Source organism: Suillus subaureus (genome assembly GCF_016647635.1).
Source record: "Suillus subaureus strain MN1 chromosome Unknown BJ212scaffold_27, whole genome shotgun sequence".
Taxonomy (NCBI): domain Eukaryota; kingdom Fungi; phylum Basidiomycota; class Agaricomycetes; order Boletales; family Suillaceae; genus Suillus; species Suillus subaureus.
Genome location: NW_024538583.1, coordinates 70,908 through 98,695, shown reverse-complemented (window position 1 = coordinate 98,695; position 27,788 = coordinate 70,908). Strand labels below are relative to the sequence as shown.

Below are 27,788 nucleotides of genomic sequence, written 5' to 3'. Positions count from 1 at the left end.
CGCTGAATTTGGTAAACCCTGCATGACCGGAAGCAATCAATTTGGCGTGACAAGTTGTTGGTTGCCCGCAACACTACGTGGAACGGTTGCTCTCAGCAGCTCTTCTGCAGGTTATTACCTCGCATGTCCACACGTTCGACATATGGGCGCCATGGACATGCTGAACTTCCACAAGAGGTCGTCGTTACAATCCAACGCATCCTCGAGCTCAATCCAGAGAACCAGAACGATCCCCTTGATGTTCTGTCTAACGAGTTTAATCCACTAGATATGCTGAACCAGCTTTTTCCAGATGGTATGTTACGTATCGAGGTGTAATCGTGCCCACTGAACAAGGTATAGAGGCCTCACTGAGCCAGCTAGAAACAGTTCAAGCAGGACTATCTCAAAATGAACGCAACTTGCAAGGCGAAATTGATGCACTCAAGGAAGAGCTAAGACATGATCAAGATCCCAACCGTATGCAGATGATTCAGGAAATGATCTCGGTATGCCTGCCGGTCCAACTGCTGGAGTCCTTATTGAAGTGTTGTGACAGGACCTCCTTGGGCAAATGTCACGTATTCGGGAGAAAGCGACAGAATCTGAGGCTGTTGTGCGCGATATCACGAAAGATATCCAGGCTCTTGACCTGGCGAAGAAGAATCTCATCCTCAGTATGACGACACTCAAACGCCTGCAGATGCTGGGTATGTTCCTTTGCATTACTGTCGCAAATATTTCCACTAATCCTTCAAAGTAAATGCTCTGACACAATTGGAAGACCAAGCAAAAGAGAAGAGATACGGGGACGTTTCACAGACTCTTGCAGTCGGTTTCCATCTCCCATTTTTGCAGCAATCTCCTGACTCGTCCGCAGGCTGTGAAGCAGATATCCGCCTCCTTTAAACCTTACACGTCCGTCCATCGCATTAATCAGGTCTGGAGACGGGTACAACAAATCCAGGGTGAGATTCGCACTCAACTCGAAGCAGAGTTCGACGCGTTGTAAGTCACTTTTTGAGTATGCAGAGTCTTTGAATTGTCAATCTGTTTAGTTACCTCCAGGACCCCGCTAAACCCTCGAAACCTACTCAGATCATAGATGCTTGTGCTGTAGCCGACGTTTTAGGCGATGACGTTCGGAGACATTTGATTGACCGTTATGTTGCACTTGAACTCAAGGAGTATCGGCGCATCTTCCGTGCCACAGATGAAGCAGGTCATCTCGACAATATTAGCCGGAGGTACGCATGGTTTAGACGTGTGCTTGGAACACATGAGTTGGAATTGGGCCGCGTATTCCCTTCAGAGTGGAAGGTTGGATGGGCACTTTTCACGAAATTTGTAGCTATCACAAGGTTCGTCACGCCATATCATATAATACACTTCTAATTGATATCTTTATTTCCTCAGAGATGATCTTGCAGCATTGCTCTCTAAAGCAGGCTCCTCTTTGACAATCCAAGCACTGCTCGAAGCCTTAAGGCAGACAATCGAATTCGAGTCGTCCATGACAAAGAAATGGTTAACGCCAGTATGTCAATCTGAAGCATACCTATCGCTACCTTGTTAACGACAGACCTTTGAACAGCTTAATGAGATATTGGAAGCAAGCTCACCTCCGTCGTCAGCGGCCATTCAGTCGATGTCATCTGCCTTTGAACCACATCTTGGTGTCTTTGTGGATGCTCAAGACAAGTCCGTATTTACTTCTCCTAATGCCTACATTTACTATATCTGCTGATCTATTAGAGCTCTTGCTGACATGCTTGCCATTCACCGAGCATCGAGTTCGAAGGCAAAACCACGAACATCCCTTGATACCACCCCGCGTGATTCTGTCTCCACAGATGGGGACGCGGCTACTCCACAGACGGTACTCTCTTCGTCAACAGAATTGTTTTACTTTTACGGTCAGAGTCTCGAGCAATGCGCCAAGCTATCGACAGGACAAACACTCTTTGATTTGTGTATGGTACACAAGAAATGGCTGCGCAGATATGCTGGTGAGATAACCTGGGTATTTATTACAGACATATCTCTGATGTACGATGTAGAGGATGTCCTTGCACCACGATCAAAGCGGTTTGTGACGTGTAGTTAAAGACTGCTGTATCAAGCATCTGACGCATCTGCAGGCCGACAGCACAAACACGGAGGTCAATGGACTCGCGTTTTGATGTTACGGATTTGCAACAGGCCGCCCTGTTGATCAATACAGCGGACTACTGTCAAGCTACAGCTCTGGAGGTCAGTCCACCGCAGCTGTATGAAGCTTTTATTGAGCGTTGCATGGACTTAGCTCGAGGAGAACATCAAAGAGAAGATCCAGGACGGCTTTAAAGAGAGAGTAACATTGCAAGCAGAACGTGATTTGTTCATGACGTATTCCTATTATTCTCGTTGTCCATATCTGATCGCTAATGCGAAGCCAGTGCTATTTCCGTCTCTATCATGACACTTTTACGAGAATTGGAGGCTGCTTGCGAGGGTGCTTTCACCACGATGTCCCGTATGTCGTGGGAGAAGCTGAACCAGGTCACTGGACAGTCTTCATATGTGGATGATCTTGCCCGGGCTGTCGAGAGCTTTTGCGACATTATAAAGCCCTTAATCGAACAGAAAAAGTACCTGAGGAATTTCTTTGACAAGGCATGCAGGTTAGTCTTGTCACTTTATGTAGGGAGAAATGCTGATAGTTGGGTAATAGTCTTGTCTTGGCGAAATTCACCAACGCGACGGTGAAGAGCCGACCTTTGAGAGAAATTGGTGGAGAACAAGTATGTTGGAAGTTGATTAATTTGCTCTTCTTTGACCCAACCCAAAATATTCCAGTTACTGATTGACCTGGGTGTTGTCAAATCTTACCTAATGCGACTACCAGGAGAAGCACTAGTGACGCAGGGGTAACAATGACCCCCGTATCTTAAGAAAGGTTAGCTCATAATTCGTTGCATAGATATACCCGCAGCCTTACGAAGAGCACAACGAGGCTCGAGGCTCTGCTCAAGGTCATTGTGACACCGGTGGTAACTACCTTTTCTCCCACCCATGTTCCGTCACTCACAAAATGTCAGGACCCTCCTGAAGGTTTCATTCTAAACTATACTCTTCTCATTGGCGACGCTTCATTTTCAAATTTCCAAAAGGTTAGGCCACCTTCATTATTTTGGCTGCATTTTGTTCACTGATGGGCTCTTTATTTGCTGTGCTATTACTAGATCCTCGATCTGAAAGGCACACCGAAGGCCGAGCAGAACAGCCTTCTTGATTCATTCCTCACCATTACGAGCACCAAGACAGATCTCGACAGTACATCGTTTCTTTCTGCCCTCGATATGGATCCCCCCTTGACACTTGGTGCGACATTCGGCAGCCCAGGCTCTAGCAGAGTCACCCTTCCGCTGTCAATCACACCAGGCGCTGGATCAGATAGTATATTTGGATCACTTGGGTCTCCGCCCTTGAGTGGACCACCCACGGGATCCAGCACCGACGGAAGTACTTCCAGGGGGCTGGAACCGGGACAGAAGCGAGAAGCCTTTGACATAAGGCGATTTGTCACTTTCGGTTTGCGACGATCGGAGACCTTACCGACTTCCTGACTTCCTAACTTCTAAACATTTTTTACTGGATCGGCGGAAACATATGCATCACAGAAAACAAAAAAAATTGTACTTGTGAAAAAAATGCAGTAGGGTACAAATGCGTGACGTGAATGATAACCTAAAGGGAGCGACAATGAACTTGGCTGTGAGATCAGAGCATGATCAATACAAACTGGGTATCTCCAAAAACCAATGGGTAAATGAGAGAAGCATCGGATATATTGTCCAAGAAATTGTCATCTTTATCTCTGAGAAGGTGGCAGCCTATCATTGATCGTTGTTCGGCTCCACGAGCCTTGTAAAGGTAGTCGCAAGTTTGGCGATCCAGACGTGGAAGGCCGAGGTCTAGGACCAATCAACGAGCCCATCCGATAAGGACCTCTAGGAGAAGATCCTAGAGGGGATGTTCCAGGTCGGGATACCCGTTCCGCAATTGTTGATGACGAATGGCTTGCAGGGACCGGCCGCAAGACGGGCCGCAGGAGAGTCTGGGGTAACGGGCGACATTCCAAGCACACGCTGCACAATATACGGCGGTGGAGTGTTTGGTTGCGAGCTAGGGAGAGGCGGATGTGGAGGTAAAGTAGAGGCTGCGCTTTCTCTTCGCGAATCAATGTCGGTGGAATCGGAGTAACTATGTCGGAAATAGACGTCGGATACAGAGAAGGGTACGCTCTCTGTGGGAGAGGTGGGAGAATTTGCATCTGATGGAAGACCCGAATGTCGGGGTTCTGAAGGGGCCTGCGCTTGCTGGGGTACGGGGGGTGATGGTGGACTAGGGGGTGAGAAAGACTGGAGTTCCTCATGCTCGCTCTCGCGCTGGTAGTCGATATTAAAGGGGTGCGGCATGTGCGATGAAGGCGGAATAGTGATAGGGAAGGGAAACGAGGATCCATGAGTAGTGTGTGTAGCATGCGCAGACGGCGAAGAATGAGCATTAGATTTATCGGAAGGACTTTCGTTGTGAGATCCCTGAGACACAGTGGAAGGTGCATCAGGTCCAGAATGCATTGCGTCACCAGGTTTATCGCGTTCAATGCGTACCATCCGCATGGACGTGTTATCGCTCCAAGGCGTACGGACTCCGCTGTGCCCCAATTCGGCTGCAGCTGAGCTTAGCGTGGTGGTCTTTGATTGCCGACGTAATGATGAATGCGACGAGGTGAAGTCGAGGAAGGAGTAAGTGCCTGAGGCAGGCGCGTCTTCAGCTTGGGGGAGGCTCTGATCCCGATCCTGATTGGAGCATAACGACCGGGACCGACTCAGGGCTGGGGTTCTCAGACTTGTCCTCGTGAATGCTCTGCTTCCCGTCGTCTCTGTGAGCTCTTCGGTAGAGCCTGGCACAAACCCGAGACCAACTGCTACTTCCGCTCCCACTCGTCCGTCGTGAGTCCTGACGTCCCCTGAGCTGGCCGAGAAGAGCTCCCACGTCTACCCTGAACGGGCTGGTCTCTCTCACTTCCAGAAACCGTGAGCCAGGCCGAGACGGTACGGAGGACTCCCTACTATCATTCTCTGTTACGGCACCCTCAATCCCCGCAATTGAGCGCACAGCGGAAACGAAGAGGCCTGGCGCTTCCGACGTCCGCGGGCTAAGGGAAAGTGTCGCTGCAAGTGTTTCATCTTGCCGTGACGTGAGGGTCTTGGCATCCGCATCGTCATCATCATACGCATCCTCTGCTCCCACCTCTTCCACATACAGTTCCGGAAGCGCCAATCTGTGGCTTCCTACTCGTGTGTGTCCTTTTCCCATAGATCCAAACGACGTGCGTGCGATAGGATTAGTCCAACCTGGCGCTAGTTTCTCAGATTCCGGTGGAAAGCCCAAGGCAGTAAATTCTACGGTGAGGGTGTTGGTCGATAAGCGTTTGTCGTCGCCTCGCTCCTCAGGCGGAATTGCAACGTGGGAGACGGAACGCGAGCGTGTGTTGTCAACGTGACCGCTGCTGCTGCCCCCATTTTTCGTTTTGCGGACGAAGGGGAAGGTGCGTTGCAGGCCGAGTCCGAATCCGTACCCTTTGCTGGTACTCAAGCTTGCCACTTCGGTCTCTTCTTCGCATGGAGGGCTGATGTCAATGACACGTCCCGGGTCCACCGTTTTCCTGGTGTGTGAGTGGCTTGATTTCTGCCTCCTACGAGCACGCGGGCGAACAACAAATACCCAGTACATGAGGATACACGCTATGAGGACCACCAAAACAGCACCGAGTACAATGGCGGCAATGGTCCCGGCATAAGTCGAGCTGCTCGATGAGGATAAGACGGTGGTACTTCTGATGAGTCGGTCAGCATCTGAAACAATAGTCTGCAGAAGAACACGACGCACGTAGTGGCATTGCCGAAGGCGGTGACGTTCATCCCACCAACTCTCATAGCAAATGTTGTGTTCTGAGTGTTGGTGAAGACAACTGTATGAGAGGTATCTTGAGACAGTTCCGTAGCGAAATATAACAACGCATTTGAATTATTATATGAGGATAGAGCGGAGAAGCTAGTGGTGATGTTATCGATTGTGACGGAATAATTTCCAGAATACGAAGACACAAGGCCGTAGACAGTTAAGGCCGATCCTTCGGAGATCGAATCGGGAACACCATAAATTCAACATGACTGGCAATAATAGAAGTGACACTTGCCTATGAATGTGGTCTGAGCATGGTCACCGGCGGTGTTGGACACATGCATAGAATTTCCCGTGCTGTCAGTGACATAACTCCATCTGCCAACGAATGCGATGTCGTTATCGTCATCAATGGTCGTTGAGTTAGCCGTCGAGCTGAAAATAATATTATCAGCACTCTAGGAACGTAGATCAGCACTCTGGCTATGTTGGTAAGAGCTCACTTGATGATGCCAGGGGGGGCAGTATAGGTGACGAGAGCCTTGTCGAGAAGTATATATGAGTCCGGAGTCGTTTGATTCGTGAGAGTCGTCAACAACACTGTATGATTTGTGTTGGTTAAATCGTGCAAGGATGCAAGGATGGATTCCGGGTCAGATGTATTGGGAGAGGTGTTAATTCCGTCTAAGGTTATTTGATAGGATGCATTGTGAGCATTGCCCAGGAGATCAATACCAGTGCCTGAGTAAACGATGAGCGACCCAGTTTATGGTTTTGATGTTGATTGGCAAGAGCTGTGCTTACCGTTCCATTTAATCATGAAGCTTGCCTCATTGAGATTGGTACAATGTGTACTATATCCTACACCAACCTGACCTGGAGAAGAAGCAGCACCTGAAACCGAATAGAACTGCTCCCAGCCTGCAGAAGCATTGGGACTGAGGCTTGTGTCTACGAATGGGTAGTAGACGATCTCCGGCGAATCGTCCTCAACGTAGAACTGGGATATGTTACCTGCCATTCATATGACCGATGGACGACAGAGCTACGATGAGGGGGAGACTGAAAGGGAAATGAGGTGTGCGAAGAGAGCCGGTTATAAGAAGAAAATGGCGCTGAGGAACACCAGGAGATTGAAACGCTTGATGATCATTCGGCTGCAAATTCCGCCTCGAGGTTCTAAGCCGTGCGAGTTCTTCAAGCTGTTTTATGAAAACCGGAACGGGCCTTCCTACTTAAAATAATGACTTGTAGTCATTGAAGGTGGTGTGTGACACAGTGTGAGAGGGTGACCTAGAGCAGTCACAAGCTAAATCACCATATCAACAACTACACTGGGTCACTTGACCTCCGAGTCTTCCGGTGGGCTTAGCCATCATCCTGTGTCTTTTAAACACGTTATCCGTACATGTCGCGCGCTCGTGACCCTGATGGTGACAATCATTGATCCTGAAAATCTGCCACATCCTGGTTCCATATTGTTCCTGCCGTCTTTGCTTGCCCATATACGCGCTGCTGCTCCTGGTCTGCCAATCGAACCCGTCATTATCCAAGTTTTACTTCTTTGTATCGTTTCAGGGAATAGAAATCTTATCTTGCGGACCCGCGAAGAGGACATTGGTCTTGTGTCCAGACTTACGACTATCGTGAGCATGCTGAAAAATTTGGCATCTCAATAATAACCCTGTACCTTAAGTCGCTCACATCTGTCTTCGGTCGCATCACCCACAAACTTAGATGTCATGCTGATGCTAAGTCTCAGACACCCGCTACATTTCTGAGATCTCTCTTTATCCCACCCCCAGCTATCATCGCCACCGATGGCTCGCTATCACCCCCACACAGGCACCATCGTTCATCAATGACAGTGCACAGCAGGAAGTCCTCTTTTCCGATGTCTATGTCCTTTTCAAGCGACGTTGCGCGGTCCATTCAGCATACCTCGCAACTAGCCTCTGATGATCTGACTGCCAGTGCTGATGGCGGACCGTTCACAGAAACCCGCTCGATGTCAACGCGCCTGAGCCTACAAACTGAACCCTCCGTACCCAATATTGGTTCTAGTGGCAATGTGGCAATCCATCACCGTCGTACATCCCATGTCAACTCAGATGTGGTTAAGATACCATCTGCAATTGTTGTCTCTGGATTAGAACATACTAGTTTACCTGCGCAGCGGGCTGTCCTACGGACTCTTGTAGAGAGGAAGCTCATCGTATCGGATAACCACTCAGACATCGAGCCAGAATTGCAGTTTGATCTGCCAGACGACTTTATCATGGTCTATGTATGTCGCTTAGATCCACATGAGAGACCGCCTATATACAACAGCCTGGTATGTACCTTCTATACGGTATCATGTGCCATCTTATATGTTCCAGCTCGATTGGTTTGCTATGAGTACGCCTATCAACGTTCAGCTATCCACACGAGCTGCGATGCATAATTATCAACCTCACCGCACCTCAACACCATCCACAGCCCTATCCTCGCCCTCGATACCAGGGTATCCATTCCCCAACGTAATTATGTCAGGCCCGCCAACCCCTCCTCCACCAAATAGCTCTACGCCCATAATACCTGCTACGTTCTTGGCAAGGCTAAAAAGCCTATGCGCTACCGAAGTTCGCATGCGCCCACCGCTCGAAATATACCTCGCAGATTTATTTACTGCCACGCGGCATTTTGGTGCGTTAGACGCTATGATGCTCACTGCGCGTGCACGCCAAGACGCGGAGGTCCTTGCGCGGGCCGCACGGGTGCTCGGTGTCGATCAAACAGGGGCAGAGCTGATTAAGGAAGTGTCGATCGGTGATCCAGAGCGCACTGACGAGAACAGCACCGAATGCGGGTATCCTCGTTCCAGCACGAATACCCAGAGTTTTGAAGCGCTTATCGATGGCTCCCCACTGCCATACGATGTACCTGATGTGACTAGCGTGCATACTCGCCGCAGTATGCGGAGTGCGCCCATCGAAGATGAGGAACTGCTAGAATTGGATGTGTCCGAAGCGGATGTGGCGAGGATCTTTCCGAGGGTGGTATCGCATCGTGTTAGGGTAAGGGACTCACCTGTAGATGAAATTCTGAGCAGCGCAGTTTGCGGGGCTGTAAGTCGACTGGGGGTCATACCAAAAGGGATGAATTCAGACTGGGAAGAGGGACCTATTGATGTGCATGATCCAGATACTGTCTGGGAGCGGGAAACAGTCAAAGATATATTGGTACAGGTACTTGCAAAAGTATGATTATCATCCCCCTGTTGGTATGGTACTAAGTAATCTACCGATGAAATATCTTCTATAACAGTACTTATAGCATGAGGCGATGACTTGGAGACAGGTCCATATACAGCCGTCATTTATAAGTGGCGGCGGAAGCACAAGAACGCTACGCCGTGTGACTAAGTGGCTTGCCTTCCTGGCTTCACTTAACAAATCCAATCAGTGCAGAATTTGAAGTTCTCTATTTTTTGCCCGTGAGCTTTACAGACTATTCGTTATTCAAGGATTTACAATGATTGCCATAAAAGGTAACTTTGAGCCCTGCTATGTGCAGTAAGTCAGTGACTCCGGGAATGAGAAAAATATCATATACGATACGTTAGTGCTGAAAACAGAAGCCTAAATAAAGAATAACAATCGTGTGAAATCCTACTGCAGCAGTCAGAAGCAGAGGAAAGTTTGAGTCCAAAACCGTACATGGCAGGTCGATTCCCCACGATGACAATGCAATGAGCTGGTGATCCTGGAACTGATGCCAGCTGGCGCTGTGTGGACAAGCCCGATTGATCGGGCTCGTAAACGAACACAATGAGGTCCTGGAATAATTTCTTAAAGTGGTATGCTCGTGAAAATTGGATCAGGAGCACCATGACCATGTTACATACAGGCAAACGGTTTTCATCTGCCATGCTCACCCTTGGTGAATTATGTAGGTTAATGCCACGCTTATTAACTTGGTCTCTTGGTGTTGCTTGCGTTCCATCGAATGTTCTGTCAGACGGTTCCAACGCATACCAAGTACTGGCCCAAATCGCGGAATTCTGGTAGCGGAAGGTGTCTAAAACAGGATGACAATGAAAAGGAAGCAGAAGACTAGTTGAAAAATGGAAAACCTGTCCACGCACTGCATCTCTAGGAAGGACCATCGGTATGTTGAATAGATACACGGCAGACAAACAATACAAAATGAGTCCACCGTGTGGGATCTCTGATGCGTCTCACCTTTCCACTCGCTCGCACTAACCGCGGAGCAACAATGTCCGCGCAGAAATTATAGGATCCCGGAAATTGGACACATCCCAGAAAATCATACCTGCTTATCCCAAATTGCAGCAACATCGACAACACGATGAGTTTGACTATAGGAGGCACTTTGCCTTGGACGTTCTGAGAGTTCAATTGCTTCATTGCTATCGGGTGAAGAGCAGAAGAAGAACAAGGATAGGCAGCCGAGGACTGCATCTGGATGTGACATCGACGGCCTCGGGCACTGCTGGAGTTGGGGTGTTTCATCGGTAGTCGGTTAAGAGTGAAGGCGTGAGGACAGAGGATCGAGAAGCGCATGCGAGCATGATTCCTAAGGCACTTGGGGTTGCTGAGTTTCGGTCACCTCATCATTGTTGGATCGAAAGCGGCGGAAGAGCGAGGAAAGACGAGCAAGGAAGGCATGTGAGCGTGATCCTGAAGGCACTTGAAGTACAGTCACCTCATAATTGAGTCCGCAGAAGGAAGATGACATGACCGACGCGATGCATTGGGATTGTGTTTGTGAAACATGGAGCACCATTAATGAGTAGCGGGGTATAATACGTATGCTTACCTAGGAGGTACCAGTTTCGAGCGAGGTAGACTATGACCCAAGTGGGGAATTTTGAACGACGATATCATAGATTTATTCGAGTGGGATGTCAATAAGCCATCTGACAGAACAATTTAACAAATGCGCCTACAGACCCTTGGAAGCGCACTCTGAGACGGCTCTGCGCTGTCGATACGAGTGCAAATGTCGTGTTCCGGTCATGATAATTCTTGTTGGATACGTATCCGTCGCATCTCGTTCACTAGAGTGTGCTGAAAACGAACCGATGTTTGTGAGCAAAGGGAACTCGGGATTTACCGAAGACTTGGATGTGATAATTTAGTGATGCGGCAAGTTGTGACAGAGCGTACTAACGCTACTCATCTCCGATTAATGATTCTGCAAGAAGTCGTCCTATGCGCCACTGCACCCCAGGCCTCTGGCTCAGGCTCAGGCGCAATCGTTCTACATGACGTCCAGACCGGTACATCACTTGCTTCCTTCAAGCAGTCTAGCTCTGCTCCGCACTGCACATCATTTGTCGAAACGCGCGATGGCCAGGGAGGGTTCATCCTCGCAGCACAACAAGACAAATCAATCCTAAATGTCTACAACTTCCAAAAGGTGGGCCCTATGTTTCTGATGCAGTTTTCACCTTTCTCAGTATATCATAGGACCAACTCGCATTTAAAATAGTGCTCCCTGAAAGGCCTTCGTGCATTGCGCTGGATCATTCAGGAAGCTTCTGTGCAGGAGGGACGACCCAAGGTCGAATATATGTGTGGGAGGCGCGTCAGAGAATATAATATGTTAAGTGGACCCCGACTCAATTTTTGACAGTAGGTCGCATCAGGCATCTTGTACAACTCTTGGGACGCCCACTATCGCCACGTCAATGTCCTCAAATTCACCCATGACGGCGCTGCCCTTATTTCAGGCAGTGATGACTCTAGTGTTAGTGTTTGGTCCATGGCTAGGTCTGTTGCAAATTTCTTGTCATTGTCGTACTGCTGACAGCCATGTAGAATTGTCGACAATGACACGCAAAATGAACTTCCGACCCCATATTGTACGCTATCAGACCACACCCTACCAGTAAAAGACATCGTTTGTGGCCTTGGCGCATTCCCTACTTGTCGCGTGCTCACTGCGTCCCTTGATCATAGTGTAAAAGTGAGCTCATCTTTCTAGCTACGGGTGCCATTTGTTCACCTTCAATATGAAGCTCTGGGATCTATCTTCTCAGTCGTTGTTGACTACCTTCCACTTCCCTAAACCCATATCATCAGCAGTTTGGGACATCACCGAACGCTTATTTTTTGCTGCCTCACCGGATGGTTCCATATACCAGGTCAACCTTTTCCGCCAACGAACCGAAAAACACGCTGGTCAGACGATCGAAGCCGTTGGAGGCGCAGGCGTCAGCGATCTCATCCGTGTCGCCGACGAGGACAGCAACAGTCGAAAGCGTCTCATAACAGTCGAGTATGCCTCTCTCGTAATTCCCTTATGTGTATGGCTAGCTGACGCACCTTGAATACAGCCAACCAATAACCGTTCTCACCATCTCCCTCACCAGCTCGCTTCTTCTTGTGGGCACTACTACGGGGCTCATCCAAATCTACGACATTGCCTCTCACCAGCTCCTTCGCACCATCTCAACACACAAGGGCATGTCAATATCCCATCTCGCGACTATGCTCAAGCCGCCTGACCTTGTCGGACACATCAGCCTGTCCCTCAGCGTTGGAAGTTCCGCCGATGCGAAAGACATCATTCCTATGCGCCCTATCGTGCCGTTCCACCGTACAAAAGATTCAAAGGCAAGGGAGGCGCACGAGGTGGCGATGATACTTCCCGTGCAGGATGAGGTAGATTTTTCTTCTGTTGAAATGGGCGCTTTGCTTATGTTGACATTTGCCCCCTAAGACCCCTGGAGGCATACCAAGCGCTTACGACTATCCCGAAGCCGAGTTTCAACGAGATTATGCGTTTTTCGTACAACCGAGTGCGATTGCCACCTCGGAGGCATCGAGTGCGCGTGTTGCCAAACTTGAGGCTGAGGTAGAGAACTTAAGAGAACAACTTGGGAAGGCGAAGGGGATTAACGATGTGATGTGGGAGACGGTTGTGCAGAAGGTCATGACACAGGAAAAACAAAATGCCTCCTGCACTTCGAATACGTTTGAATCTTAATTACTATTTTGTAACGTTCAACATGTTCGGAGCAGGTTGTTTTGGGAAGAGTACATATGTGAATGGAACGCTGTTAGAGTAGCAAAGTTCTATAGTCCCTGTACTGCAGGCTGCAGTGCACGTGCATAGTTAATAGTCCAGAGGTTACCTCACTGGCCAAAATCTAAATTGATAACCACTTTGTCCCCAGTACATCGGAAACGGGCTACTGACTACTCTGTACCAACTTACAGAACAGCTACTCCAACTGCAACTCTTCAAACAGATTCCGATAGAAGAGCCTACAGCGCCATGACAAACGGTCCTCCGCCCTCCCAAGCAGGCCCCTCACAACCATCTGAAACGTCAGCACAACAGCCGACTCACATAGGCCCTGTTCCAGTGTCTAGCACGACTTCGCAACAGGCTATAACAGCAGGTCCTTCCTCGCAGCTTCAGCCCGTACAATATGGGCCTGTGACTCAAGGACAGAATCCTCAAGGCTATTACGCGATGAGCTACACACCCGGTGGATGGCAAAACGCATGGCAGGTCCCCTCTTACCCGTACATCGCGTCCGGTAGCGTACCAGGCCAGCAGACACACTACGCTCAGGTTCCCTATGCTCAATATCAACCTCCTGCTGTGACCTACCAGCCGCGTCAGAGAAACAAGGTTGCACAAAAACCGCGTTCACCAACCCCAGAACCTGAATTACATCGTCATTGGGACGAGGTGATACGGTCGTTCTTGAAGAAGGTTGGGATGAATCAGGCTTTGAAGGGATTCGAAGATGATATGGTAGTTATGAATGCGGATTGGGAAAGGCAGAAGGTTCCTGGTGCTATTGGAGATTTAATGAAGGATCTTATGGTGTGCGCTTCGCCCCTTTGCTACGCTACGTACTGAACTAGTTTCCTTCTCAGAACTTGGGGAAAATGAAAGGCAGCGAAACGCTCCAGGAACGACCATTGGAGGAGCGAAAGCTCGATTATGTTCATCTCTCTGGCGGTGCCAAGCCCCAGTCTCAGGCGTCGGTGATTTTTCTGTGTATTTGACCTTCGTCACAGCGTCTAATCCATTGCAGATAACAAGATCAATATCCCAATTCCTCGCCCAAAATCGTGCGAGGAATGACGCCTCTAATCGCACAGAGTTCCTCGAATCTCTCGCCCAAAAGCGACGGCGACTAAATCTTGATCCAGACAGTACAGAGCCCATACCATCCTGCGCACGAACAGATGCAAAGCACCTTGACCGCGACGTGCAGATGAAATATGATATTGCAAAGAATGAAGATGGACCTCTCCGACGAACCATGAAAGGTGTCACTGGTGATAAGGGCTGGCAGAAAGAGCTTCTCGCGCTACATGATGATGCAGAAGGCGGACAGCAGCCTGCAACAGACCAACGGGTAACGAATATCGAAGAACATCTTGCCGTCCGCTATGGTAGGTATATGATATATTGTATGAGTGGCATATTCTAAAAAGAGACATAGTCCCTGCTCCACCACGAACGCTCCTGTCCCGTCTCCGACTGCTTGAGGACCATCTCATGCAGCTCGAGAAGGATTACCCGCCGTGGGCTGCTTTACATTTCAACCAGCCAAATCGCGGTGTATGTTATTCTTTCATTGGATATGTCAGACATTCACTTACCCGGAACCCAGTGGCCTCCACCTCCACGCCAGACACCGATTATAGTTCCTTCGCACATTACAACAACAACAAAAGAGTCTAAGACTGATACTCCGCAACAGGAACCATCATCTTCCAGCCCCACCGAGGAAACGCCACGCACAAAAGTGAAAAACAAAAATAAATCTAGTTTGCACCGAGCGGTGATGGAGAAATTGGAAATACAAAAGGCGATGAGTGATCTTGCAGGAGTCCGCAAGTCCAATTGACAATGACTATATATTTGTCAAAGGATTAATGGGGGTAACATGCACCTTGTCGGAAACGTGTTCTGTCCGATCCGCAGGCAGTGTCGCCCCTAATCGCCCCCGCACACCGTGATCAGAGTACAGCCGATGTCGTGTTCTCTCATTCCGCAGCCAGTATCCCCTTTCTCCCCTGTGGGTCCGCAGCCAAACAGGAGGTTTGGTTAAACTAAGAGTGGGCGATGCCGACAAACACCTTACCTGCTCTGGGCCTCTGGCAGTACATAGCGACCGAAATTAACACTTGCATAACATAATGTTTAGATGATTTGACATGATAATCTAGTGACCCTATCCATTTACGCCAGATATATTGTCGGCTATTGTTGGTCGGGCCGCGTCAGCCTCATGGTGGATACTTAAGTTACTCTGCAATCAGTGATACGTCGCGCGTGCAGCACTTAATTCAAGCACCAGTATAGGAGTTACGATCGACACGCATGGCTGCACCCAAATAGTACCTAATGATCTCGGCAGGTTAGGTGTAAATTTTAAACATGGCACCGAATCGCCTCAAGAATTTCATTAGCGAGTATGCTTTCTGGAACTGTGTTCAACTTTTCTGTGCAGTGTGAATATCCATGAACTGAGATAGTACCATCCTTATCTCCATTTTTTCTAGGTGTTAAGGTGAAGACTTGGTTTACTCATGGGGGATATTTGCCAACATGAATCATTACTCCTGCAAGGGGGAAAATTTACGACACCGTAAAGATCCGTCAAGCCGGGAACGACGATGAGTAGCTTGAAGTGACTTGAATGCGCATTTGCTTCAAACGTGTTCACTGATAACCGTTGAAATGTCTCGTCCACACAAGTCGGAAGGGAGGAACTGAGCAATTTGACGGCAGCTTACGGTGATGTAAATCAGCGCAAACCGGGGAGATCTATTAATCGCTGCTCGGGTACGTGTCCCAAATGTAACATCCTATCAGTAAGGGAAGTGTTAGAAGGGTCCGGCGATTCTTCCGCGCTTTCTTGATCTCGTGGCGAAGCAAGGTAAGTGTTTTACAAAGGATGAAAGATGTCGAGTAGAGACCTTGTTGCAGATGTTGGTGCATGAAAGTATCGGACACACGCACATTGGAGCGGGTCAATGTGTACAGAACAAGGGGTTAGTAATATACAACGGGCATTCATGAACAGGGGACAGGAATAATAGAAGAAGTGAAACACGAATTATGCCTTCACGGTAGAAGCGTGGTACGGAGCCAACCAAGAACCTGGATAAGCACCTACATAAGCTTGGTTGTAGTTAGATTTCCCACTCTACTAGTACTTACTTAGCATAAGATCGACACATAAAGTATGTTCCTTGTTGCAAATACTACTGCCCATTAATCTCTCTGTCTAGGCCAATGTGACAAGGGATCCGGAAGCACACTCCAGATGCGGGACGCAGACAAAGCAGCATTTGCTATAACACAGTATTCGATGGACACAGCGACTCGATGTAGTCAGTCGCTATATCATCAGATGGCAGGGCAATTACGAGCGGAAGAGGCATGAATCATATTAAGACATCAAGAGCATGTGGAGGGTATTCGAGCCTCTCAGGTTGGTGAAGCATACAGACGTCCTGAGCACACCCATATGAGGTAGACCTGAGTCACCTGACAAATGATGCAATTCTATTCATTCTGAGCGTACTGACGCTATGAAAACAAAATACAAACTGACCGCAAATCGTGAGCAACTGACAGCCAACGCGACTGCGGATGCCCAGGATCAATGCAAACAAATAACGATTGAGACTTGGAGACTAACGATCAAAGTAACTGCTCCCTTGACTACGCAGCATAGATGTAATGACTATCGATGCATCTTGAATCTTGATACATGCCTTGACCGTGATTTGATTTGTGGGATCAACTCCTCCGTGGCCGCTACGAATTTGATGCAGGATGTTTCCGGTTGATTTGATCACAACTTGGTAGTAAGAATCTGCATTGTGCGTCGTGCGAAGGGCGCAGCATGGGACTCTGGGCTGGCAGAGGCTGGCAGCCGCTGACACAACTGCGACACTGACGTCCCCCTGGATACGAAGTATTCTGGGTCGGACATGCTTTCCTCAGTATAACGATATGCTCCACAGCCTGAACGATGAGCTCGCAGACGGGCAGTACCGGAGGGTAAGCCCGACGAATTATTTGGGTCATAAAGAACGTTTCTTCCATAAAAACCAAGTACAATGACACGGACAGGCTGGATATTACCAATGTGAGATGCAGGACTCAAAGATAATATCAGGGCACAACTTGAGGCTCCGAATCATCCAGGGTGGTAGTCATTGATTTTCTTTTCGAATTGGAGTTTCGTTTGGTTGCTCAGGACCGAGGACTATACTCTGGAACGTATGCGTCGATTTAAGTCGTGAAGTTTGCCTGAACGGACTGAAGCCTAGGCTGTACACGAAAATTCTGAACTGAACGATGTATCAAAAGAGGCTCACGTTACTTAGGCCTAGCTTGAAGGTGGAAACATGAAAATAACGTAAATCCAGAATTCTTGTGTGTTTTGGATGATGATTCAACGAAAAAGGAAAAGTGTAGACACCTGGTGGACACAGCCGGACTCTCGGAGCATGAATGCGTTAGCCGACCAGAACTCGTCAGTGTGCTTGCTGTGTAGTTCTGCACTGACTGCGATGACCACGAACCCTTCGCACATCTTAATTGCGCGAAATTCACGAGGGCCAAACAATATCAATCCATCGGCCTCCCTCAGTTCACCTACGGAAACCCATGCAGCAGCTTCAGGTATATTCCGTTCCTCGGGCTCACCTCCGTGGCTGCTCGAAGAATGCGAGACCGATGATCTGGTCACCGAACTGAGTTTGTATGACTCTGAGGAAGGTATAGAGATCGACGAGACATTTACTCGCAAAGGAAGATTCCCCGGAACCGTCAAGATTGTTGTCGAAAGCACCATTTTCTGGTGAGTGGCATGAATTACTGTGACCTACGTGCAAATATTCACCCACGAATTTAGGGCGCATAAAGAAGTCCTTATCTTTGCGTCACCCTTCTTTGAGGCTGCGCTGAGTGGCAGCTGGGCCGAGACGGGAAGACCACAGTCAATGTCCTCAGTTATCACTATCTCGCAGCCTCCCTCCATTCCAGGGGAGAAAGGCATTATCGAGACGCCCACAGAAATGACATTCACGCGTGAAGATTCATCTGATACCGAGTCTCCTGTAGAGATTGAAAACCCCCCGAGGAGCGATACTGACAGTGGCATGAGTGGCAGTGAGGATGGCGAAGCTGACACCAAGGCCTGTGCTCGCAACAACAGTCTTGCAAAGCTGCAGGGTGCAACCAACAGTCGAGAGACCTTATCAAGCCGTGACACCAAAGGGAAGCAGCGAACAGACGATAGACCATCGGTCAGGCGTGGGTCTCACACAGCACATGCAACCGTCAGGCGACGCCGGCGTACTAATTGCCATGACGCTGTCATAGTTCTCAAAGAGGAGAAAGTGAGTTTAGAGTTGAATTACACGTGCGGGTTGCTTATCTCGCATAGGCTAACACCTTTCACGACTTCCTGAAGTTTGTCTACCCTCAGTGAGTAGTGTCTTCATGGTTACCCTTCACTCCAATCTTTTCTCAGTCTCCAGTGCACCATAACCTGGAAGAATGTAGAAGGCCTTATGAACATCTCCCACAAGCTTTGTGTTCCGACACTCCAGCAGGAATGCCTCACTTTCCTCCTGACCCACGCCGCCGGAAAACCTATAAAGGCCATGCGAATTGCAGAACTTTTTGAGGAAGAGGAGCTCTACCGCGAGTCAAGCCGCTTCGTACTTGACAATCCGGGCGGGTGGTCCGAAGAAGAGCTTAGCACCCTTAGCCAAGAGACTCTGCTGAAACTAGAGAAACGGTGAGCTTTCTGGATGATGTGATTATGCACGCCTGATCTTATGGTGCTGTTCACAGGAGAAACTGGTTCCTTGAGCGAGTGCTTAAACTGGGACTAACCCCACTTGCAAAGGAATATCAATGCGTGAGTCCTCGTTGGACATGCGATTGTCGTGTTGACGTTTCTTAGTGCGCTACTTGCCCTGATTCTGCGATTTGTGCTCGTCTTCTTGAGGAAAAATGGAGACAAGCATACAATGCTGTTTTCCGTTTTGGTGGGTTGACATCGCGCGCATATGTATCGCGTGTTCAATGCATCCTTAGGTCCTTGTCAACCCTCTATGGTATATCGCTATTTAAGAAACCTGGAGGGTGTCAGCCCACCGCTCGCTCTAACACACCTTACGTGTCAGACAACGGCCAAAGCTTTCACTGCAACTCGTGAGTTACGCTCTTTCTTATATGAATTGCATTAGTTGATTGCTTCTCAGTTTTTGACAGGATGTTTTCTTTGGGCATCCGCAGCGATGCCAATGTTGCGCCTCTTGGTGCCCGCGTTGCTGCAGTAGCAGCCGCAGCTACTACTGGTCCTCGCCGTCACTTTCTCTTCTGCACCCTGAAGCCTGAAAAAGCTGTCCCTCGCATCAGACGATCTCGAGAATTGCTATAGACACAACCCTTCGATCCAGTGCTTGCTACGTTTCATATCTGCATTGCTTCCCACTGCTGAGATCCATCTGTAAGATTCTTCCATTCATCGCTACTAGAATAAGTGTTATAGGCTCATCATTCCTTCATATATGACTTATGTATTCCATAGAATCTTTATGTATTTTCTTGTGTTCCACATAATGGAGACTGGAATTACACTTCTGATGGTTGTGTGGACCAGAATACAAGTTACTGCTCTCGAAACATCAAATGAAGGAGCCTTGAGCCAGGAGGCAAGTTGACTTGCCATGTGGTTATATCAGAGGCCGTCCTTTTGATGTTTCTTGCGCGTCTGTCGAGAGATCGTGCTGGTGGCGCTTCACGGACGTGATATAATGGCATGTAGCGCCATGAGGATACTGACTCGTCATTACATAGGGACGCAAGGCCTCGCCCGAGGCTCGTGTAAATCCTTATAGCGCCGCGCGTGACATTATCAGTACCAATGTTTCATAGGCCTCAGCTTCTACAGACTCATATATCCACGATTTCTCCCGGATTATGCCGACGAAGTGTTGGCATGGCTGGCCGAGACCATGACTGTCTGTCATTCCAGTCGGAGACGAATATGAATACCTGATTCTGACACGTTGATCAAGGGATTCGGAGTCCCCGTGGGCCGCCGTGGGCTCGCGTAGAGCAACTCCTCGCATTTTCTTCCTCCCCTAAATATGGTGGGGTTTCCTTGATATGCTCATCATACCTTTGTGATCAGATCGAAATTCGCATATATTCAACAGCTCTTTCACTACGACAAAGCGAGTTTGGAAATTTCACTCATCTAATTGCGCGTCAAGGAGTCGCGAGAGATGTAGGTAGCAAAACTTCCCGGAGCTGAAGGTAAGGGTGCGTAACCCCTGTCGGGTTTAACCGAGTCGCGCTTGTGCCCCTTACATACAGTTGGACCCTCTTATCAAAGCCCCTCTCAGTGAGTATCGGGCTCATGTTTATTACTCATACGGAGCACCGTCTGCTCGTGCACTACACCCAACGTCCCAAACACATTCATCCGGATCACTGACCGAACCAGGAGTATTGGCGACTTCATCCCAAACCAATTTCAAGAAACCAGACACATCCCAACAAATAATGGCGAAGAGCTGTCTCGCTTTTGTCAATGACTACAAAAATGATCGTCTCACCAAGATAGAAGCACTCGTCGATATCATCACTACTGTCGCAGGAATGGTTGCAAACACGCCTGGACGAAGAGTAGCTACTGTGGCAGAGCCATACGCCACCATGCTCGACCGCTGGGACTCGGAGAAAGCTCGAGTTAGCGGGAAGTCAGCAGATAGATCCTCTCTTCCAGAGGATAATAGGAATCGAGAAGGACGCGCTGAGCGAGGAGAACCTGCTCAGAAGCGCACCAAACTTGACTTTTCATTCCTTGCTAAATCCGAGACACTCAAACCGCTCTCAGCCAACCTTGAGCGAACCAACAAGATTCTTGCCAACTGGTCACAGGACCAAAAGGAGGTTCTACGCCGATTCATGTATCACAGTTTTGTCCCAGAATTCCATGAGTCTGGGTGGGAAGAAATTATCGCAGGCAGGTGCATCGACCTCGATATCGTCCATACCATCATCATCACTTCTCGAGCGGTTGAAAAGCACACAGTGACCATTGGGGAGGTGGAAATATGTTATGGTACGGAGGTTGCCACTATGAAGATTACCACCGAGTCAGAGTGGATCGCAGCATGGAACCGGGCGGCTCGCGCTCTCAGGTTCGCTTTCCCTCACCGAACGGCTGAGCTCGATGCATACTTTGAGTACATCTCTGGTATGTTCGCGCAGTCTGCCAAAGCCGCCCATGGACAAATCATTCTGTTTGACAAGGCGGTCAGGAACAGAGTCGGGTCATCACGCAGACACGAACTCGGCGACTTTGACGCCTTCCAAGACATATATCGTATGTTTTTCCACCCTCCGTAGCTCTGTTTGTAATAAATGCGACTGATCACGGAGCTGGGGGACTCCGTTTGCCCTAAATAGTGAGATCCAAGTTCACAAAGCGTAGTGAGGTTTGAATAATTTCAAGTATCCGACGATGGCAACCAGACATCCACGCTGTTGCTTGATCGGGGGTGTGAATTGAATGGTCAGGTGCAACAGTATCTGAATGGCCGGTCGAATTCAAATAAAGTACACACCATGTATAAGTTATAAGTTAGGGTGGTAACGTCGAAGTGCACCTTGTTCGATCTGTTGCTAAGAAGTATTGAGCAGATACACTACTCGGTGATAAGCAAAGGACAACCATAGAGACGAATGTCATAGTACCCGAGAAAATACGAAGTATACAATAACATACGGAAAGTCCATCCGGAATAGAGTGTGAGAAATCAACGAGATATTTGCGACTGGAAAATGGAGGGTGCGTTATCTACGAGCCATTCAATCATCATGGCCTTGCCAGCCATGTCACTGAACTCAGAACCTGGATCTGAAGAACGCATTAGCGTGGCTAAATTCAAACGTCAGCTTTGAGTCGAAGCGAACACAAGCGAGAAAGGACGTACGTCCAAAGACCACCCCCAAGTTCCTCGCATTCATGAGATTTTTGTCGCTGTGTTCCAATACACTGTCCTAACGTCAATTGAACGTCCGTGAGAGACGAGCAGATTCTCACCGGTGTAAATGCAATACAAGCAAGCGTAGAGTGTGATAGTGTTCGCTGGGAAGGCGGTTGATCAATTCCTGCATATACTGGGTTTTGAGCCCAGGATCCTTGAGTGAGGTGGCTGAGATAAACTCTCCATGAAGGTCATAAGTCAAAAGAGGGACAGGTAATTGACGGAAATATGTCTTTAAGACGGAAGTGACACTGCAGATATCATTGAACCGATCGTCGTCACGCAGATCGAATGCCCCATAGTCCCCTCGCTCGAATAGCTGCGTGATGATTTTTGTTTGCCCAGAACCGCCAGTTTTGCGATAGATACCCTCGTAGTCCAGTGCTAATATCTGTGTCAACCAGGTACAATCAGTTTAGAACACATTACTTACCGAGTGCCTCTACCGCGTCGATGCATTTCTCAACGATAACAGGGACTCTCCGTTCACCCCGCTTTGAATCCGATCTCACTTGTTCTACAAGATCGCGACCAAACATGGAGGGAACTAATGTTCGACTTTAGACTTGAATATCGGTAAGATGTTCAAATCACTCACGAGATTGTGTAATTGCATCGTCTCGGCGAGGCGGCTGTTGAGAACATGCTGCACACACTTGATTCACGCAGCGAGGATGTACGGATATATGACAGACTGGGGAACCATTAGTAAAGTGGACACGAGAGATCAAGACATGACGTGCCTGAGCATCGAAACTGGGAACCCCATAGCTTGTCTCCACAATGATCGCACCGCGTAAAGCGGAGTACGCTCGTCTGGTTGAAGGAATGAGCCACCCGACCTTTGCCCTTCTGATCAATTGATGAGAGTGAGGGATCCCGACCTCTAGCCATAGGCCACTTGAACTTTGCAGACTTCAGCGTTGAGGGCATGGAATCTGCCGTCTCGAGGCGGTTGGCCTTGTTAAACTTGGCCTCTGACTCCTCAACCAACGTTGTCGTGCTGCGCGCTGCCAAGCCATTGAGTGATGAAGACATTGATGGGAAGTCAGACTGAGGGTGTTCGCGGTCAAACGATGTACTCTTCTCGCGAACGGAGTTTGCTATTGATTCGTCCTTCGAGCCAATGACATCTATAGTAGGTGTTGCAGAGCGAGAGGCCTCTATTCGACGCACATACTGAGCACTAAGCTGCGCCAGTTCTTCGTTTCGAGCGTTAAGGACAGTGGTCTCCTCGAGGAATTGTTCGCGGGCAGCTTTCAACTCTGCCACCTCTCTGATGAGAGCCTCGCGCTGCTGGGTGAGAGGAATGAGTTCGTGCTGATACTGCGTCTTGATGTTGTCTAAGCGCATGGTCAAAGACCGGCTCATCTGTGCGGCAGGTATCTCGCCCGAGTTTGTAACGCTAGGGCAACTAAAATTCTAAAATGAGTGCTCGGTGACTTCAAAGGAAGTATTGCAACATTACTTCTTTGACGCGCAGAGTTCTTCCAGCTCTGCTAAAGTCATATCTCGCTCCGCTTTCAGATGGGACAGATCGTGCTCCAACAGATCCAGCTTTTTGGCAAGGTCCTGGGAAAGCTGTCGTCGTGTTTCCGACCTATTTGCCTCGCCGTTGAGAGCAGTCAACTTTGCAGCTTGACCAGATAGCAAAACACGCAGGCGGGTGACCTCTGCTTCGGCATTCCGTCGAGCAACAAGTTCGCGGTCATGCTCCTTCTGGGCGACGGTAAGACCCTCGATATATTGCTGGCTCGCCCTCTGAGAAGACATTAGAATGAGCGACTCTGAGGTGAACTGTGTCTACCTTTGTGCCGTCATACTTGTGCTTGAGCTCTCCATATTCTATCTGTCGTTGCTTCATCGACGTAATGATGGTCCAGACGAAGTTCTTGTCCAATTTCAATTGCTGATAGCCGTGTTCGCTTGCGTCATCGAGAATCTCATGAAGGCGACGAATCACAAGATCATACGAATCGCTGGAAACAGGCGTTGAAATGGTTGAATCGGGTGAAGTGACGATGATGTGCGCATTGGGATCCAAAGATACATTCGAGTCCAGCGTCTCGTGCCTCGCTCCATGGCTGTGAAGAGAGGGATGATGCGACTCGGAAGAAGAGCGGCCTCTTGACGAGAAGTCGTGAGGCAAGCTTGAAAGCAGGTCTTTCGCCTCGGCATCAAGTGATTGAGAAGAATTCGAGGGATCTTGTTGGTGATCAGTGCGGCTGTTGGGATGCGGTAGAAATGGTTCGCTCCAGAGGATCTTTAGCTCCGTTGATACGGTCAACGCTGGCCGCACTCCTTGAGCTTTGTGACTTTCCATTGGCGCCACTAACTGTTGCTGGACTAGGTAACGGTTCATCCTTGCGAGAGTCATCTCCCTCGGTAATCTGATCGAGCGATTTGAGAGATGGCATTCCGCCCACTGACCTCAGGAAGTCTGAGAAGTCCGAGCCCGTCATGGAAAAGCGAATAGGAGGAAGAAGGGCGGGCGCGATAAACGTTGAGACCGACGTGCGTTCAACTGGCGAAGATTCATCCGAGTTAGAATCTATATGTGATATGGCAGATGCATCGGGATCAATGTCCAGCTTGAGCTCATTTGCGCGTGCCTTTGCCCTGTACTCTTTGGGTGGGACAGGAGGAGCAGGAGCAGTGGGTGAAAGGCTGCCGTCTGAAGACTTGCGACTGCCATCCCCTTCTGCGTCTGTGTCTGTACCACTCTCGATCCCGTGAGGGACATCCGCTCTATGAGATGGGGACGTCGGAGTAACTACACCAGAGCGATCTGATATTGAGCCACTGGGTGCATTATCTATGCGCAATGTTCTCTCGCTCGAAGGGCCAGAGGGAGACAGACGTCCATCGACCTGCTGAGTATGCAGGCCGTTGACTGAGTTTCTCGCATGATTCTGTGAGTCTGGACGAGCAGAAACTTTCTCCAAATTAGGACTTATCCGACGTAACTGGGTCGTCGGGCGGGCATATTGTGGTGCGGACTGGGGTTGAAGGGGGTCATGCGACATTGAGCGCATCCGACCATCGGGTGTTGCTCGCCCATTTTCTTGAGGAACAGGAGCAGGTGATGAAGGAGGAGAATGGTATATGGTCGAGATTGAGGCGTTGTCACGAAGTAGACTGATATTGGATGCCCGGCGAGATGAAAATGAATCGGAAAAGATTGGCTTGGAGGGAGATGGGGCAACGGGTGAGTCGCTACGGTTTGCAGGTAACGTCTGGGACCGAATCATCTGTTCTGGCAGAGAAAGTCCGGCTGTAGTAGGAGGCCGGGAAAATTTCTTATAATCCAGAGCAAGTCCTGGGTTAATGGACCGCCGCTTCTCACTGCGAGACGTGACATTCGGTACGTCCAGGCTAGGCTGGTCCAAAGAATCCTTCTCTGTATGTCCTTTCTTTGCGAAGAGGACGTTCAGTGGCCGAACACCGTCATCATAGCTTTTTCTCCTGGAAAGTGCGCTAGATGGGTCCGTAATTGACGATGGATTTAACAATGACCCTCCAACTCCATCCTGAGTCTGCAGGCTCTCTAAAGGAGTTATAGGAACAGACTGAGACGACACCTGTGGGCTTGACGCATCTGAATCATCAATTATGATCACTTGGGTATGATCAGCGCCACCGTCGTCGCTGTTGTCGGGGGGTGCGATAGTTACTGCGAATGATTGTGCTTGTGCATCACGTGATGATAGTGAAGAGGCGAGAAGTTTATGCTGGATCGGCCGGGGGCTCGAAGGAAAGATCGACGGATGCACACCATTCTTGGCTGATGTTTGAAGAGGTTCATCCTGAAATGTTGGTTTTTGATTTCGTTCCAGCGCTGACAAGGCGTCCTCTCTGGGTTGATTGAGACTCCTCATGGATGGAGTATCCCGAAAAGTCATCGCTGAAGGTTTCAAACGCACAGATGAAGACGAAGGGCGCGAAACAGCTTGTTGTCGATCAGACACCTATGGAATAACGTCAAAAAATCGGTCCAGAGCGGTCAACTCCGCTTATGTCTCTACCTACCGCGTTCTCTGCCAAAAATTCTCGTGCTTCTCGTTCCCGTGTTGAAGATGACGCACTTCCCTCAGCAGCCTTCTCCCGTTCGCGCTTCCTCTGTGCATGGCGGCGAATCTTGGCCATGCGTTCGTTATGACAAGTCATGCAATAGATGCCATGACTGGTCTTGGCGAATACTAGTTCGTCGATTCGGTTATGACAAACCTTGCAATTAAAGCAATGTGCGTGGTATGAATCGTCTCCGGTCATGATAGCTTCGTCGAGGATGGGTTGGTGGCAAACGTTACAATTATACGAACAGTTGGCGCATATTGGCGAGCCATCTGAAAGTAGTAGCAAATTCGTGTCAGCGGTCACCTGTTGATGGCATTTCGCGCATTTAAAGCAGTCGACATGAAAAAATGACTGTCTAAATACGCGATGAGTGATCCGCAACGCAAGTACAGTTAAAGCGCGTATCGATAATAGTAGTTGCTAGCTCACCCAAACGCGACAACTAAACCTCCATTCTCGTTGACGGCATACTGCTTGCAGCCCGGGCAGAGTCTGTCCTCGAGGGACGGGATTGAATTCAGGGCGACCTGTTGAGACATGGAAGTTGGGTTCCCCGGTCAACAATCGAGCAGCGTAAATGAGAGTGATTCGGATATGTTGTTCAGATTCAAGATAGAGAAAGGACAGAAGGGTGCGAGCAGCGGGGGTATGGAATTTGAGCCAGCTCACGTAGGACGTGTAATTGTTGAAGGAAGGACTGTTGGCTATTTGTCAAGTGCCCGATTAATGGTGGTGGGCGTGTAACGATGGCGGGCACGATGATGAGGTATATAGAGGCTAGGGTATTTGGTCACGGTGAGTGCTGTAGCAGTAGACACCGTCCTAGATAGCCAGTTCCAAGTAGTAGAATAAATGTTTTTATGTAAAACAAGATAACCAATTGATGTTGGGAATACAGTTTATCCCACGCTTTCTCATGTTCAACGTCGCAGGTCCGACCTGCCTCAGTCGAACTCGACATTCAGATCAACTTTCAGTTTCACAATCAAAGGCTACATTTCAATTTTCCCCTTGCAATGACCTGTGTAGTAACTTGATGCTCTCAGCAACGAGGTGCTGTCGGCGCTATCAGATCCTTTCCAAGGAGTTATTCACAGTACATAGCCTAATTAATTATAATCAGGGGGTCACCACTAATTCCGAAGTTACTCAGTACATGAGATAGTTTGAAACTTCCTGAAACCTTTCGAAGTTCGTTGGTTGGAAACCGGGATCATCCAGTTCCACCCGTCAAGATTAATTGCCCATGGTCAAATGAAGCCAAACAGTGACAGATACGGTGACTCCGGCCCAAGGCCTGTCGTGCCTAGGCAGCCGCAGTACCTCAGCCTCGAGGCCAGATGTGTGTAAGATTTCTCGTTGTCTTGACAAGTTGTATGCGCCCGCTAAAAGAAAGATGACGCCCAGCGGCGCCCGTTGATGAGGCGTGATTTTTTTGGGGGTTGTCCAAGAAGGTGATGGAGTCTTTTGTGCGGAGGGAGGATGTGCACAAATTCAAATCCAATCAGTATTTCATAATCACATACCTTTTCGGTCGTTGATGGTAACTGTATTCACAGGCCCTTGGTCCGTGCGCAACTAATTTTGTATATAGGGGGCTTACTTGGAAACTAATTCCCCATCTCTTGTGCTCGGGCATGTACTGTCGCCAGTGAGGTCTTTACCGAGGCACAGTCTTTTGCTGATTGCAAATTACACATCCGAACC

At 49.0% G+C, this 27,788-nt stretch overlaps 9 protein-coding genes across 9 annotated transcripts; 6 read left to right on the top strand and 3 right to left on the bottom strand.

The window, feature by feature from the left end:
- Positions 1-123: 123 nt before the first annotated feature.
- Positions 124-3,587, top strand: BJ212DRAFT_1448204 (Vps53-like protein; the record flags this gene model as incomplete). The annotated part of the gene is made up of 18 exons (XM_041338512.1): positions 124-295; positions 343-488; positions 539-689; positions 740-810; positions 860-987; positions 1,038-1,340; positions 1,396-1,516; positions 1,574-1,680; positions 1,735-1,988; positions 2,040-2,067; positions 2,121-2,232; positions 2,285-2,367; positions 2,418-2,642; positions 2,693-2,762; positions 2,818-2,888; positions 2,942-3,011; positions 3,060-3,131; positions 3,204-3,587. 18 exons carry the CDS (start codon positions 124-126, stop codon positions 3,585-3,587), a joined length of 2,568 nt encoding a protein of 855 aa, XP_041190355.1.
- Positions 3,588-4,689: 1,102 nt separating this feature from the next.
- Positions 4,690-7,256, bottom strand: BJ212DRAFT_469354 (uncharacterized protein). Its single transcript, XM_041343279.1, has 5 exons — positions 6,736-7,256; positions 6,435-6,672; positions 6,227-6,366; positions 5,917-6,160; positions 4,690-5,863 (listed from the first exon to the last, which is right to left on the bottom strand). Exons 1-5 carry the CDS (start codon positions 6,950-6,952, stop codon positions 4,795-4,797), a joined length of 1,908 nt encoding a protein of 635 aa, XP_041190354.1. The 5' UTR covers positions 6,953-7,256; the 3' UTR covers positions 4,690-4,794.
- A 54-nt stretch (positions 7,257-7,310) lies between these two features.
- Positions 7,311-9,179, top strand: BJ212DRAFT_1277082 (uncharacterized protein; the record flags this gene model as incomplete). Its single annotated transcript, XM_041331332.1, has 3 exons — positions 7,311-7,577; positions 7,628-8,266; positions 8,313-9,179. Coding segments are annotated over 3 exons (1,773 nt in total), but the record flags the coding sequence as incomplete, so codon positions are not given.
- Positions 9,180-9,307: 128 nt separating this feature from the next.
- Positions 9,308-11,036, bottom strand: BJ212DRAFT_1371148 (uncharacterized protein). The gene is made up of 5 exons (XM_041336276.1): positions 10,642-11,036; positions 10,158-10,530; positions 10,049-10,067; positions 9,821-9,993; positions 9,308-9,763 (listed from the first exon to the last, which is right to left on the bottom strand). Exons 1-5 carry the CDS (start codon positions 10,710-10,712, stop codon positions 9,521-9,523), a joined length of 879 nt encoding a protein of 292 aa, XP_041190352.1. The 5' UTR covers positions 10,713-11,036; the 3' UTR covers positions 9,308-9,520.
- A 91-nt stretch (positions 11,037-11,127) lies between these two features.
- On the top strand, positions 11,128-12,930 carry BJ212DRAFT_1277108 (WD40-repeat-containing domain protein; the record flags this gene model as incomplete). The annotated part of the gene is made up of 7 exons (XM_041331334.1): positions 11,128-11,358; positions 11,409-11,526; positions 11,588-11,711; positions 11,760-11,907; positions 11,960-12,219; positions 12,278-12,605; positions 12,664-12,930. The coding sequence occupies 7 exons, from the start codon at positions 11,128-11,130 to the stop codon at positions 12,928-12,930; spliced, it is 1,476 nt and encodes a 491-aa protein (XP_041190351.1).
- A 291-nt stretch (positions 12,931-13,221) lies between these two features.
- Positions 13,222-14,398, top strand: BJ212DRAFT_1277074 (uncharacterized protein; the record flags this gene model as incomplete). The annotated part of the gene is made up of 3 exons (XM_041331331.1): positions 13,222-13,782; positions 13,836-13,946; positions 13,997-14,398. 3 exons carry the CDS (start codon positions 13,222-13,224, stop codon positions 14,396-14,398), a joined length of 1,074 nt encoding a protein of 357 aa, XP_041190350.1.
- A 3,041-nt stretch (positions 14,399-17,439) lies between these two features.
- BJ212DRAFT_1371103 (uncharacterized protein) lies at positions 17,440-19,759 on the top strand. Its single transcript, XM_041336275.1, has 8 exons — positions 17,440-17,791; positions 17,846-18,332; positions 18,380-18,420; positions 18,467-18,736; positions 18,793-18,859; positions 18,905-18,989; positions 19,039-19,155; positions 19,206-19,759. The coding sequence occupies exons 1-8, from the start codon at positions 17,502-17,504 to the stop codon at positions 19,382-19,384; spliced, it is 1,536 nt and encodes a 511-aa protein (XP_041190349.1). The 5' UTR covers positions 17,440-17,501; the 3' UTR covers positions 19,385-19,759.
- A 1,115-nt stretch (positions 19,760-20,874) lies between these two features.
- Positions 20,875-21,336, top strand: BJ212DRAFT_1244689 (uncharacterized protein; the record flags this gene model as incomplete). Its single annotated transcript, XM_041329636.1, has 1 exon — positions 20,875-21,336. A coding segment is annotated over one exon (462 nt), but the record flags the coding sequence as incomplete, so codon positions are not given.
- Positions 21,337-21,773: 437 nt separating this feature from the next.
- On the bottom strand, positions 21,774-26,620 carry BJ212DRAFT_1277185 (uncharacterized protein; the record flags this gene model as incomplete). The annotated part of the gene is made up of 11 exons (XM_041331342.1): positions 21,774-21,895; positions 21,951-22,012; positions 22,061-22,388; positions 22,438-22,562; positions 22,599-22,698; positions 22,739-23,418; positions 23,473-23,765; positions 23,812-24,256; positions 24,321-25,972; positions 26,034-26,436; positions 26,511-26,620. 11 exons carry the CDS (start codon positions 26,618-26,620, stop codon positions 21,774-21,776), a joined length of 4,320 nt encoding a protein of 1,439 aa, XP_041190347.1.
- Positions 26,621-27,788: the final 1,168 nt, after the last annotated feature.